At 53.0% G+C, this 12,789-nt stretch overlaps 1 protein-coding gene across 4 annotated transcripts in view; it reads right to left on the bottom strand.

Moving 5' to 3' along the window:
* ZEB2 (zinc finger E-box binding homeobox 2) overlaps positions 1-12,334 on the bottom strand; it is a 187,273-nt gene extending 174,939 nt beyond the window's left edge. For 2 of the 4 annotated variants that reach the window (XM_038750989.1, XM_038750990.1), the window contains exons 1-2: positions 11,959-12,334; positions 8,771-8,908 (exon numbers count right to left, since the gene is read on the bottom strand). In XM_038750989.1, the coding sequence (XP_038606917.1) occupies positions 8,771-8,843 (73 nt within the window). In that variant the 5' untranslated portion in view covers positions 8,844-8,908; positions 11,959-12,334. The remainder of the gene's footprint in view (positions 1-8,770; positions 8,909-11,958) is intronic. The other 2 variants (XM_038750992.1, XM_038750993.1) reach the window with 1 other exon arrangement.
* Positions 12,335-12,789: the final 455 nt, after the last annotated feature.

The raw sequence follows: 12,789 nt of genomic DNA on the forward strand, positions 1-12,789 counted from the left end.
CAACCCCAATTTGGAAACCATGCAGCCCGAGGTAAGAAAGACATTCATCCTAGCTGCCTACGGCCTTTAGGTATCCAGACCCCCAAAAAGTGGGGGGAGAGTTGGGGAAGAAATAGGAGAAGATGGAGGGGTGGGGGGGGGGAGAGACTCAATACATCTGAAAAGGATAGAGAAGGGGTAGAGAAGGAAAATGGAGTCTTTGATGACTCCTTCAGATTTTTGTTTGTTCAATGTATCTGGGGAGGGATTTCTTTCCTGGCTTTATTTTATTTTTTATTGATTTCTTGGGGAAATAGGAGTTGTCTTGCGAGGAAAAAAATGATAAAAAGCAAAGTTTTCCACGCATTCCACCGGATTCAGTCAGGAAGCACAGTCCTCAGTTGCCCTACCGTCCCCCGGCCACGAGAACTCAAAATCCAAGAGACCCAGATCCCTAAAGATCACTTCCTGTCTCTCTCCTCCCATCTTTCTCCTGGGTCCTCCTCTCCCCTGCCCCTTTCTCCAGCCCACCACCAGACGCGGGTCACTCTGGGTAAACAATAATTGCAATTAAAACAAAATAATAGGCGGCAGTCAAGAGCTGGAAATCCACACACCTGACCCTCTGCTGAACAGGACCTGCTCACAAGAGAATTGATCTCTTCCTGACACCTTTTACCTCAAGTGTTAGCGCGACTGGCCATGAATAGTACAGACATCCCATCTTGCAACACTATCTGCCTGTCAGAAGAGCCAGGGCTGGCTTGCCCCAGCAGGAACTATATAAGGCTTGTAACTAGGGGAAGCCCAGCAAACAGCCACAAACACCTTAGTTATTTTATTCAGCCTCCACCCTGTTCTTTTTAAAAAATTTTTATCCCTCCTCCTCCTCCTCCTCTTCTTTTTCTTCTCTCTCTCTCTCTCTCTCTTTCCCTCTCTCTCTCTTTCTCTCTCTCTTTCTCTCTCTCTCTCTTTTATTTTTTTCCTCTTTTCATCTTGGCTTTCTGTGGCAGAATGCAAATGTAGCCTACCGGCGGTGAAAGGGCTGAATTGTGATTAAGAAGAAGAAGAGTTCCTTTCTTTGTTCTGCCCTCAGGGAATGTTTACTGGGAGAGACATAGCGGATCAGATATGAAAGACATTCAGGTCAGCATTGATGTGAGCGAAAGTGAAATCATACCTAAGGCTCTCAAAAGACCGCCGTGTCAGGGGTTCGGCTAACGGTGTGTCTACTGTGGGTGTCTTTCCTGGGAGGCAAGAAAAAATATCTTTTTTTCACCGACCGGCAATTTGGGTTTTAATTTTTTTTTTAATAAATCGACTATACCATGGGAAAGTTTTTTTTTTTTCCCTGTTTTCCTCCCATCCAGAGGCCACAGTGGTTAGGGGATGGCTCTCTCCTGAGTCCTAGAGAAGATAAATTGAGTTGACTTCCAGTTTCCCCAGTCTAAAACGGGAAGCCCCCCCCCCCCCCCGCCCCTTTATTTATTTATTTATTTTGTGCTATTGCTTGTTTCTGTGTGGAAGACGTGCTTCCATTTCGACCACCCAGCACGTGGGAGACGGGGCACTTGAGATCTTTTAATTTTAATTTTTGACAAATGCAGAGATTGTATGTAATTCTCTATGCTCTCTCCCTACGCCACTCTCTCACCCTTTCTATTTTATTTTTCTTACTCCTAGCCCTCAAACTTAACCTGCACTGAAAAGAGCTCGCCTTATCCTTCCACTGAGGGGGGGGAAAAACAAAAAACAAAAAACAAAATAACCTATCACCCATTTTACTTTACAAACTCCCGGGGTCATTGGTGACTACCAGCTCCAGATGACTGTCACCTTAGAAGTACTTAAGACCTAGCAAATGCTTCCAGAAAGTCTAGGCACCGTCACCATGCTCAAGAAAAAAAAACTCCTGATTGAAAAAAAAAACCCTTTATTTATTTTTTTTAAAGTTTACACTTCCCACAGCCTAAATATCCTTTCAATAGATTTTTTTTCCAAGTGGTAAGTAAGGCTGATGCTGTTGGCATAAACAGAACTATGTAAACAGTTCCAAAATTCACAAATTGCAGCAAGCAGACAAATAATCGGGAGGTGCCCTAGTATGTCATTTTTTAAAAAACAAAACGTTTCATTTTAGAAATCCTAAAGACGAGTGAGAAACGGGGATGGTCTTTATTTTGGTAGGCTGAAATCAGAGTTCTCCCCTCTCTGAAACATTTATTCTTTTCCATCCGTAAAGTCCTGGTGCAAAGAGCTGATTTTGGTTCCGTTTAACGTTTCATTAAATTGGCCTTTAATTCGGTATATTTTCAACTGGTGTTTATACCTCCCAGATCGTTGCCCCTTTTTCTCTGCGCTCTAAAAGGGCAAATAGAGAGTAATCAAAAAGGTGTCCGACTTGGACAGTGACACAATTGCCCCCTTGTGAGAAGGCTGGAATGAATGGTATATTCATTCATTCATTCATTCATTCAATTGTATTTATTGAGCACTTACTGTGTGCAGAGCACTGTACTAAGCGCTTGAAAAGTACAACACAGAAATAAAGAGAGACAACCCCTGCCTACAAAGGGCTCATAGCCTAGAAGGGGGTGCCAACCCGGCAGCTATCAGTCTGGGACTCCCCCCTCCACCCAAAGCCGGCCGAGCAGATGGGGGGGCGCTCAGGTAGAGGAGACCCCCGGGGGTGGGGAGTAAGGCACCTCTATACTAGTTACGTTATAAACCTGTAAATGAAACACATTAAGGAGACAATCAATTGTTTGTGCGCACAACAAACCTGCAACCCCCCTCTCAGTGACAGCCACCTGGAAAACCCTGGGCAGACACAAAGACTCTCTCTCTCTCTCTCTCCCCCCTCTCTTTTTCTCTCCCCCTCCCCTCTCTCTCTCTCTCTCTCTCTCTTTTCCCACCCAGAAGAAAATGCACCTTTAAAAAGTACTGAGACCCTGCAGAGATGCCAAACACTGTTAGTTGGGGGCGGGGGTGGGTGGGAAGATGGGTGAGGTTCCTTCTTTCTCAAAATCAATGCTTCTGCTGCTGACCAGGGAGAGTGTCTCCCCTCGGCAGCCCCCTCCCCCTATTTCATCATCCCCCACCCGCCGAATTTATTTGATTTTCTTCTCCCACAGAAAGGGGTGGATAGAGGTGGCAGGTTATCAAGCTCTGTCCCCGCGATGCCCAACGTTAGCAGAGGGCATGGAGCTCGGCCCGACTCCTTAGGAAAGAAACTCTGCAATGCGTCCCCCCCCCCACCCCCCAAACCCGGAAAGTTTGGAGCCCATCGGATCCCCCCAACCGACCCCCTCCCCAAAACGAGCTGCCTAGTCTGAAAGACCCCCCCACCACCAACCCACCCTTTCCCCTGGACCACTGAGCGTCGAGAAGCAGCTAACAACGATGATGCTAATAATAATAGTAATGATAAGGAGAAGCGTCTTTGTGAAGCGCTTTACTACTTGCCAAGTGCTGGGCTCCGCTGTGGAGTAGGGGCCATCCGATGTGTGGCTGATGGCCCCCTCCCCCCGGCGGCCCACCGAACTTCCCCAACTCCCCTGTCCCACCCCCTGCCAGAGACAGGAGAGACACAGACAGGAGAGACACGAGACACATCTCTCCGAGGGGCCGGGCGGAGCCTTTACCTCCGGCCCCACACCCTCAGGGCAGGGATTGTCTCTCCTGATTGCTGCATCGTGCTTGCCCGAGCGCTTAGTCCAGTGCTCTGTACACAGTAAGCGCCCAATAAATACGACGAATGAAGGAACTCTCACACACACAAACACAAAACACACTCTTTCCCCTGCAGGCCCCTCCCCAGGAAAGCAATCGGTTTTAGCCTCCCTGCCTCTGCCCTCCTCCCCCGAGATGGACATTGGTGTGTGTGTGTGTATGTGTGTTGTGTTGTGTTGCGGTAGAAAGGAACTAGAAACCGAAATAGCCGTGCCTGCCCTCCCAGACCCAGCGTCCTGAAGCCCTGAACTTTGTCCGTTTTCCTTTCCCTCGGAGAACGGAGATGCCAAAGAAATCCGAGGGTTGTCGAACTGAAACTTCTGCAGAAAAGAGAGACAGAGAGAAAGAGCGAGGAGAATTCACATTTAACTTTCTTTCTTCCTTTCTTTCTTTCTTTTATTTCCAGGGAAACTTCCTTTCCCAGGCCCGGAGACGCCAGACAGGGCCTGCTCGCTTCGTGGTGTCGCTTAGGTTTTAATTTTATGTTATTTTTAAAGCGGACAGCTGGCTCGCAGGGAGTAGGAGAGATGGGGGCTCACCCGACTGCCCCCATCCTCCCCCCACCCATGGTTGATCTGCATGTTGCCAACCCGCTGTTTGGGAAGCAGCCGAGCACACCCCCAGCTGCGGTGTGTGCCTCTGTGAGTGTGTGTGTGTGTGCTTGTCTGTGTGTGTGTCTGCGTGTGTTGCGTTTGTGATGGGGGGGCAGAAAGGGTTAGGGGACAACCATCCTCATCAGGGGCCTCTGGATGCTAAAGAGGGTGACAGTTGCAGCAATAAGATGGAAAGGAGGAGAGAGACAGTCAGAAAGAGGGAGAGGGAGAGATGATGATTATTATTAATTTTTGCTGCTGTTCTTGTTTGGGGTTTAGCTCCTTTCCCCTCCTCCTCCTTCAGTAAGAGTGTTGTAAAGTGAGTCAGGCGTCAGGGATTACCTGTCTGAACCTTTCCTGAAACCGACTTTCAACCTTGGCCCCAACATTCCTCCCTCTTCCCTAATAATAAGAATAATGATGGCATTTGTTCAGCACTTACTATGTGCCAAGCACCGTTCTCAGCGCTGGCGGTGTGTGTGTGTGTGGGGGGGGTATACAAGGTAATCAGGCGGTCCCACGTGAGGCTCCCAGTCTTCATTCCCATTTTCAAATGAGGTAACGGAGGCACAGAGAAGGGAAGCGACCTGCCCCAGGTCACACAGTAGACGAGTGGCGGAGCCGGGATCAGAACCCAGGTCCTCTGATTCCCAAGCCCGGGATCTTGCCACAGAGCCACGCTACTTCTAGGAAACCTCAGTCTATTGCCCCTCTTGTTTTCCCAGACGGTACCCGTTCAGGACCCTCCCCATCTCCGGGGTCCACTTACCCCCAGCTCCTCGCCCCCGGATAAATGGGAAAGGGACTCCCAGCCCCCTCTCCCCTGTCAGCTTCCCCTTCCTTGTCCTCCCCCGTTCTGCGGCCACATCCTTGGGCCGCGTTATCTAATCCCAGCCTGACCATCCTCCCCTCGCAATGACAGCGGGGAGCTTTGATCTTCCAAGCTAGTTCATCCCATTTTTCTTCCCTGGACCTCGCCTTTTCCCAACGTCTCCCGAGCGCTCTCCGTTCGCTCGCCACACCCTGCATCCCCGCGCTGCCGGGGATTTCTATGGGATTCCGATAAGCATCATCATATTCCCGTGTTATCAGCGAGGACCCAAACTCAGAAGTGACATCTTTTCCATGAATCCAGCAGGGAAGAGATAGAAAAAAAAATCCACTCAGTTCAGATAAATCCCGACAACTCCCACAGGTTAAGACATTGGGTTTAGGCGAGAGGGAAAAACACATTTTTTTTTTCCTTTAAAAAGAACCTTAGCAAACCGCCACAAAAACAACAAACGACGAAGACGAGCCAGAGCTTTCGTCTACCTGCTACCACAACCGGGGTCAGAGAGAAACGCAAGCCCAAGGAACAAAAGAAAAGAAAATACACAAGCGCGCCCCAGGACTTTTTTCGGGGGGTTAGGGAAAGGATGCGGGGGCATCAGGGTTAGGAGACAGGAAAGTGGCACCTCGTGGGGGTAGGAAACGTGTCTACCGACTCTTTTGTCGATTGAACTCTCCCACACGCTTAGTCCAGTACTCGGCCCACACTAAGAGTCCAATAAATACCACCGATTGATTAATTGACCGATGGGAGTAAGGGATTCCGGCGCGCACAGACTTGGCATGGAGTTGGTGGAGTGTCTCCCTTCTGGGAGACAGAACGTTTTTGCCACCGCGTTCAATTTGCCATCTTCCCCGGGTCCCTGTCTGACCCAAGAGTGGGTCGGGGGTCAGGGGTCAGGCTGCCTGAGAGGTGGGACAGAGATGGCATTCACATCCCAAAGTTGCCCCTGACCATGGGCCTTCTCTAGGACCTTCCTTATCCCTTCCCCCTATCCCCCCTATCCACAACTATCTCCAAAGCCATCAGAGGGAGGGGGGTGGGGGGGAAGGAAAAAAAACGCTACGAAAAAACAACCACCAAATCATCTTTCCGGCAGGAGGAGATTTCAGGGCCCCTACCTTTACAGCGCGTTCGCATTTCGGGCCCCGAGAGCAGGGGAAAGAAGAGTCCGTCTAACGTGAGAAAATAAGACTCATCAGCCCCCAGACCCTTGTTCTACAACGGAAAGGCATCGCAGCCACTGGGAGGAGGGGGGGAACCGTCGAGATTGATCGGAGAAAGTCGATAACCGACACTCAATAATTAAAAAAAAGAGAAAAAGACAAGGAAGAAAGAGAGGAACCCAGGAGAGGGACCCAGGAGAGAGACCCAGAGGGCGATGGTGGGAGAGGGAAGGCGTTGCGGGCCATTTTTATTTATTTTTATTTTTTTTTTTAGAAGGGTGGGGGGAGAAATCTCCCAAAACTGAACCAGCTAGCCGGGTTAGGGGAGGAAAGGGGTCGGGGGAGGCCCGGGAGGGAGCAAGAGTCCTAACAGCCCCAGTCCCAAGAAGAAGCACGGATGGAGGAGATGGAGGTAGAGGTAAAAAGGAGTGTGTGTGTGTGTGTGTGTGTGTGTGTGTGTGTGTGTGCATCTGTGCGTGCGCGCTCGCGCGCGTGTGTGTGTGTGTATGTGTGTGTTGTCAAGCAAATGGATCAAAGGCAACACAAAGAGAAAGAGCAAAGCGGGACCCGCACGGCAGTTCCTGACTAAATTCCTCTCTCACTCCCCCATAGACACCTTTCACCACAACAAGAAAAGACGCGCGCTCGCAATACACACTCACACACACACACACACTCACACACACTCACACGGGCGCACAAAACCTAGAGAGAGAGAAAGAAAAAAAACCCCAGGATCACCAGTCTCGAATCGAAATCTCCCCCTTCCCTCCCCCCACCCCCAGCCTCCACAATTTCTCTCTCCCCAACCCCTAGTCTCTCTGGAAAGGGGCTGAGGGAAAGAACAGGCAGATTTCCAGAGAAAGTTGCAGAAAGTGTGTGTTGGAGGTGGGTGGGGAGCTATTGATTTGGGCTTTTTTTTCCGGCGGTGGTAAAAGCGGCAGAGGAAGACGAGTGGGGGGCAGAGAAGGGGACCCCTCTTCACGGAAGCGCGCGCACACATACGCACACACACACACACACACACACACACACACACACACACACAGAGGCCTGGGGCTGGGGTGGGGGGCTGCCAGGGACGGAGCAGACCCCGGCCACAGCGGAGAAGTTTCCTTTCGAAATTCCTCCCTTTTTTGAAAAGTAAATTCCCTTCCCTCGTTCCCCCCGCCCCCTCCCCACGCCCCCACGCCAATCGCTTCTTCTCTTTCGGGTTCCCACGATTCGGGGAGGGGGGCATCTCTCTAATTTGGGGAATTTCCCCCCCCCCACGGCCCACCTCCCCCCACTCCTCCTCTTCCTCCTCCTCTTCCTCCTCCTCCTCCTTTCCTCCTTCTCCTCCTCCTCTTCCTTCTTTCCTGGTCCTATTCAAATGTCACCCTCTCCTTCCTGCTCTTCCCTGCCCCTCTCCCTCCTTCCCCCTCCTCCTTTTCCCCTCTGCTTTCCTCCTTCCTCTTCCTCCCTCTCCTGCTTCCCCCCCTCCCCCTCCCCACAGCGTTATGACGGGGGGGGGGGGGCGGGAGGGGGCGGGTGATGATTTCTGACCACTGGAACAGTGCCGGGGAGGGGGATTGGCAGGTCCTGGAGACCCCCCTCCCCATCCCCCGCAAGCCTTTGGGGAGCCACCTCTTGTCCCCCAAAGCCGCCCGCCCCCCCTCCCCAAACCCGCAGCCCCACGCGTCACCCCCGCGCAGACCCTGGTGAGGTTGTGCGGCTAACGGGCCCAGGGGGTTGGCTAGCGGGCCAGCGAGGGGGGAGGAGGGAGACCCCCCCGAAGCCCGGGACCGTTAGCCGGAGAACTCAGACAGACACTTGGGCCGAGCAGGAGGGAGACGAGAAAGAAAAGTTTCCAGACGTCTAAGGCGCAGCGCACAGCGCAGGGTCCTTCCGCCCCTTCTGCCCTGTCCGTCCCCCCGCCCAGGACCCCCAAGCCCCCTCCCCACCCCGCTCCTCCTCCAAAGCAGCCTTCAGGCGAGGGGGAGGGCAGGGGGGATTGGGAGAGGGGCGCGGTGCGTCCTGGAGAGGGGTGAGGGGGCGTTTTGGCCCCTCACTGGCTCCCCCGTCCTCCCCCAGAGACCTAACCCGGATAGCTCGGAGTGTCCGCCCTGCCCTGGCCGGCTCCCGGCCCCGGGACCCCGGGACCCCGGCCCCCGGTCTCCCAGCCTCGCCCCCCAACCCCTGCCCCTTCCTTGGCCGGACTCAGGAAGCGCCCAGAGAGCTCAGGACCGGTCTCTTTCTCCCTCCCTCCCTCCCTCTCTCTCTCCCTCCGGCTCCTCCGCTCCGGTGGAAGCAGGAAATTAACAATCATTTTTTTTCTAAGAAATGGGGAGAAAAAGGAAGGGGAAATGCAGGCGAAAAGAAAGTTTGATGCAGAGAGGTTTGGGGGGATTCTCCGGCGCGCTCTCTCTGGGCGCGCGCTCTCTGTCCCTCTTCCCTTTCTTTCTCTCTCTCTCTTTTTTTTTCCTTACCGTTTTTCCTCCTTGGATTGGCTTGTTTTCGCCTCTTACACCTGGGGCCATCCGCCATGATCTGCTGCTTCATTGATAAGAGTGGATCAGATGGCAGCTTGCATAGGATCGCCTCCCTCCTGTAGCAGCACGCAGACTCTAACAACCAAACACAGCGACAGGGTGGGTACGAGTGGTTCCCCATTTAAAACGCGAGGCGGTAAAGGGAGTCCACTGATCCCCCCCATTCCCATCCCCACCCCCAGCCGCAGCCCCTACCGCCGCCCCCCACCCCCAGACCCATCCACGCACCGAGAAGGACTCTCAGGGGTGGCAGAGGGGGCGGTGGGCAAGGGCCGGGGGGGAGGAGAGAGACCCACACCCCCAAAAACTTCACTTCTCTCCCCCCTCCCCCCGAAGCCCCCTCCCCAGCCCGAGCCGCGTTGTGTTGTGCAGATTGTCCGGGCCGGAGCCGCGGAGGAGAGCAGAGACAAGAATTACATCTTCAAAATGACTCATAACTCATGACCGTATGAGGGAAAGCACTGGGTTTTTAGAGGAGAGAATTGAGCCGGACCATTTCCTCCGAAAGAGGAAAAAAAAAAAAAAAAGAAAAGAAAGAAATGAACAAAAAGTGCTCCGGGCTGGACCTAGCAACTTGTTGGGTTTGTTTGTTTGTTGGCTTACTTGTTTGTTTGTTTGTTTTATGGAAAGTCTGGGTGCCCGCCGATAGCAGCCATTCCATTTTACAGGGAAAAATGACTCTCTGACTCTCTCCCCCCCCCCCCAAATTAAACAAGACCCCTCTCTCTCCCCCACCCCCAGGGAGATTCTCCTCCCTCTTTTCACCCCTAGCAACAAGACGGGGGCTTCCCCCGCCCCCCCTTCAATCTGACTGTTTGTTTAAGGATCCCCCCAACACACACACACACACACACACACACACACACACACACACACACACACCCTTCCTTCCCTCTTCAATCCATTTACCACCACCACCCCCCCCGTCCCTTGGCGGGTCCAGTTAACCAGCCCGTTGTCATTCTTTCAAGAAAGGAAACAGAAATCAAAACTACCTAGTGGACCACTTTCAAAGCTTTCTAAATAATCATATCCTTTCTGGCGCGTAAGCTTTTGTGCCTCAAAATGTGAGTGAGTGGGGGGATGTGAATGTGTGTGTGTGTGTGTGTATGTGTGTGTATGAGTGAGAGAGGAGGGGGGAAGACAGGGACAGTGAGACAGAGACTGAGGCAGGGATACAAACACACACACACAGAGGCAGAGACACCCACAGAAGCAGAGACACAGAGGAACGGACGGACACACCGAGAGACAGCGGCAGAGACCCAGGGGGAGAGCTCTCTGCCTCTGAGTGGAATCTGTCAAAATTGGGGAGGGAGGGAAGGGAGGCAGGAAGAAGGCATGGAAGGAGGGAATCCTGCTCGGGACCAACCCTTGGATCCTGACACTCAAAGTTTCCCCGGGAAGGAGATGCCGGAGTAGCGGGGATGAGTCGAGCTCGGGAGCCATAAAAGATGTAACAGATGCAAACAGGGCAATTAACCCTCCCTCTCCTGGACAGAATCCACCCTCCCCTCGCCCCCATTGTCTGCTCCTCCCCTGGAAGATGGGCGGAAATCTGGAGAGTCCGGGATCAGTTTCCACACATTTGCGGAGTGTGGGGCGGGGGGCCTGGGGGCAGGGGGTGTATTTTGAAAGCATCCTGACTAACTCCGGCCCAGACTGAAATCTCAACCCTTTCGGATGGGGGGATCCGGGGTGAAGGAGGGTGATGGGGGGGGGGCATCTTGGGGCGCTTCATTCCTTCTCTGCGACCTGGTCCCCAAAGGATGGCTGGGGAGAGGCCCGCAGGTGAGAGGGCCGGGGGATGGCGAGGGAGTCATCCCCACCGCCCTCTCTCCTCCCCAACCCCGTCCCCCAAATCGTCCCTCAGCCCCCCGCGAGGGCGGTGAGCTCAGACCCGCTGCGAAGCGCTCGCCGTGGGCGCGCCGGTCCGTGCCAAGGACGAGCGAGGGGGAATTGGGTGCTAAACTTTGCGCCCGGACCGTTCTCTCCGTCCCCCGGAAAATGAGAAAGTGTCCGGGGGACCCAGGAGGGCTCGGGCTCCCGCTCCGGGCTTCCCTCCCCCGGCTCCCCTCTCCCCGCTGCCTCCGACGAAGGCTGGAGCCCGGGCTCCCAGCTCTCCAACTTTCTCTGCTTTTCATCCCTGACAGCACCGCTCTCTCCATCCTCCCCTCCTCACCCCCAGTCCGGACCCCCTCCCCTTCTCGGGGAAAATAAAAAATAAATAAAAAAAGACCCCCCCTCCCTCCCTCCAACGACTTTTAAGTCTCAGCGATACTTTCACTTCTTTATTTATGAGCGCAGAGGCACAGGTCCTTTCAAACACACCTCCACACGATATTGAAATAAAGAAATGAAACTCACTAAAGCAGACAAAATAGCCCAAACTTTTTTTTTTTTTTTGCTTAGAAAACATCTTTCTCCCGGCTGTGCTGAGTGGAAGAAAGAGAGGGGGGCGGGAGGGGGGAGAATATATGGGGTGGGGGGGGGAAACTATTCCGAATTTATCCTGTTCACACTGCGAAAACTAAAGCCGGTTACTCCCAGGTACCCAGGCAAAGTTTGAGATGCTGACGGTAATTATAGTCAACTGTAAAAGCTCTAAAAACCTAACGGGTGCGTAGGTTACTGTAGGTCTAGTGTGGGTATATGCGAGGGTCTGTGTGTGCCCAGACACTCGCACACGCAAATAGACGAACAAATATCTCCCCATCTCTCCATCTAGATGCATTAGGGGCATCCAGCTTCCAGTCAAACTTTTGGTTCCTTCTGAAACAAAATGCTCCTACGGCTACCTGGATGGGCAGGTAGGAAGCAGAGAGTTGGGGAGGGGGGGAGAAAGAAAAAATCATCACAATCCCCCCAAATTAAAAAAAAATAAATAAATGTGTGTGCCGAGGGGGAAGAGAATTAGTTGAGAGGCCAATCTCTCTCCAGGGGCAAAAATCTCCGAGCGCACCTGGAACACTCCATGGATTTCGCTTCTCTCTCTCCAGTAGCACCAAGAACCAGGAGGACAGGGGCGAAGGGGAGAGAGGAAACAAATAAAGGAGACGGAGGAGGGGGGGGGTCGGAAAAATCATAATAAGGGGGAAGAAGAAAGAGAAGAAGAAGCCACGTACCTGCGAAGTGTTGTTAGGAGTTTTGGCCAGAAATGGGGAGTGGAAAATCAAGCATGGAGAAGCCTTGGAGCCGAGGGAGGCAGATCTCGCCCACAGTTCCTGAGGGGGGCGAAGAGGGGGTCTTGAACCCTTGCAAATAGTTGTCGGAAGAACCGTTATTCCCTGCTGGGCAGGTTAGAACTGGCCTCTCTCTCTGCCACTCCAGGAAACACAAACCTGGGGACGGACTGACGTGTTACGCCTCTTCTAATGACATTTTTTTCTTTTTCTTTTCTGTGGGAGAGAGGGGAGAGGGCCTGCCGCACGCGCCACCTATCTTTGTGGGGAGGAATAATTGAAGAACGCTAAACGTGAGCATCATGTGAAAACGTGATAGCCAAGTTTCTCTCTGAGAAAGGATCTGGGATAGATTATACCTTAAAGTCTCCGCAAACGCTTTAGTGGGAGAAATGAAATTCCACCTCCTCCCTCCCTCCTCTTTTTCTCCCTCCCTTTTTCCTCCTCCCCCTCCCACCTCCTCCCTCTCCCTCCTCCACCTCCTCCTTCTTCTCCTCCCTTCCCTCTCCCTCCTCCTTCTTCTTCTCCTCCTCCCTTCACCCTCCCTCCTCCTCCTCTTCTTCCTCCTCCTCCTCCTCTCCCCCCTCCCCATCCTTTTTTTTTAATCCTCCCCTCCCAACCCTCCCCATCCACCAAGATTCGGACATCTCTCCCCTCTTCACTAAAATCCTACTGGATATGAGGCGGAAAACGGTAAGCCTCATTCACAGAACTGGAGATCTCAAAGAGGCGGAAAGTTAATGGGGAAGATTCACAGTCTTCAAGCGAGATCTC

Source organism: Tachyglossus aculeatus, chromosome 9 (genome assembly GCF_015852505.1).
Source record: "Tachyglossus aculeatus isolate mTacAcu1 chromosome 9, mTacAcu1.pri, whole genome shotgun sequence".
NCBI lineage: Eukaryota > Metazoa > Chordata > Mammalia > Monotremata > Tachyglossidae > Tachyglossus > Tachyglossus aculeatus.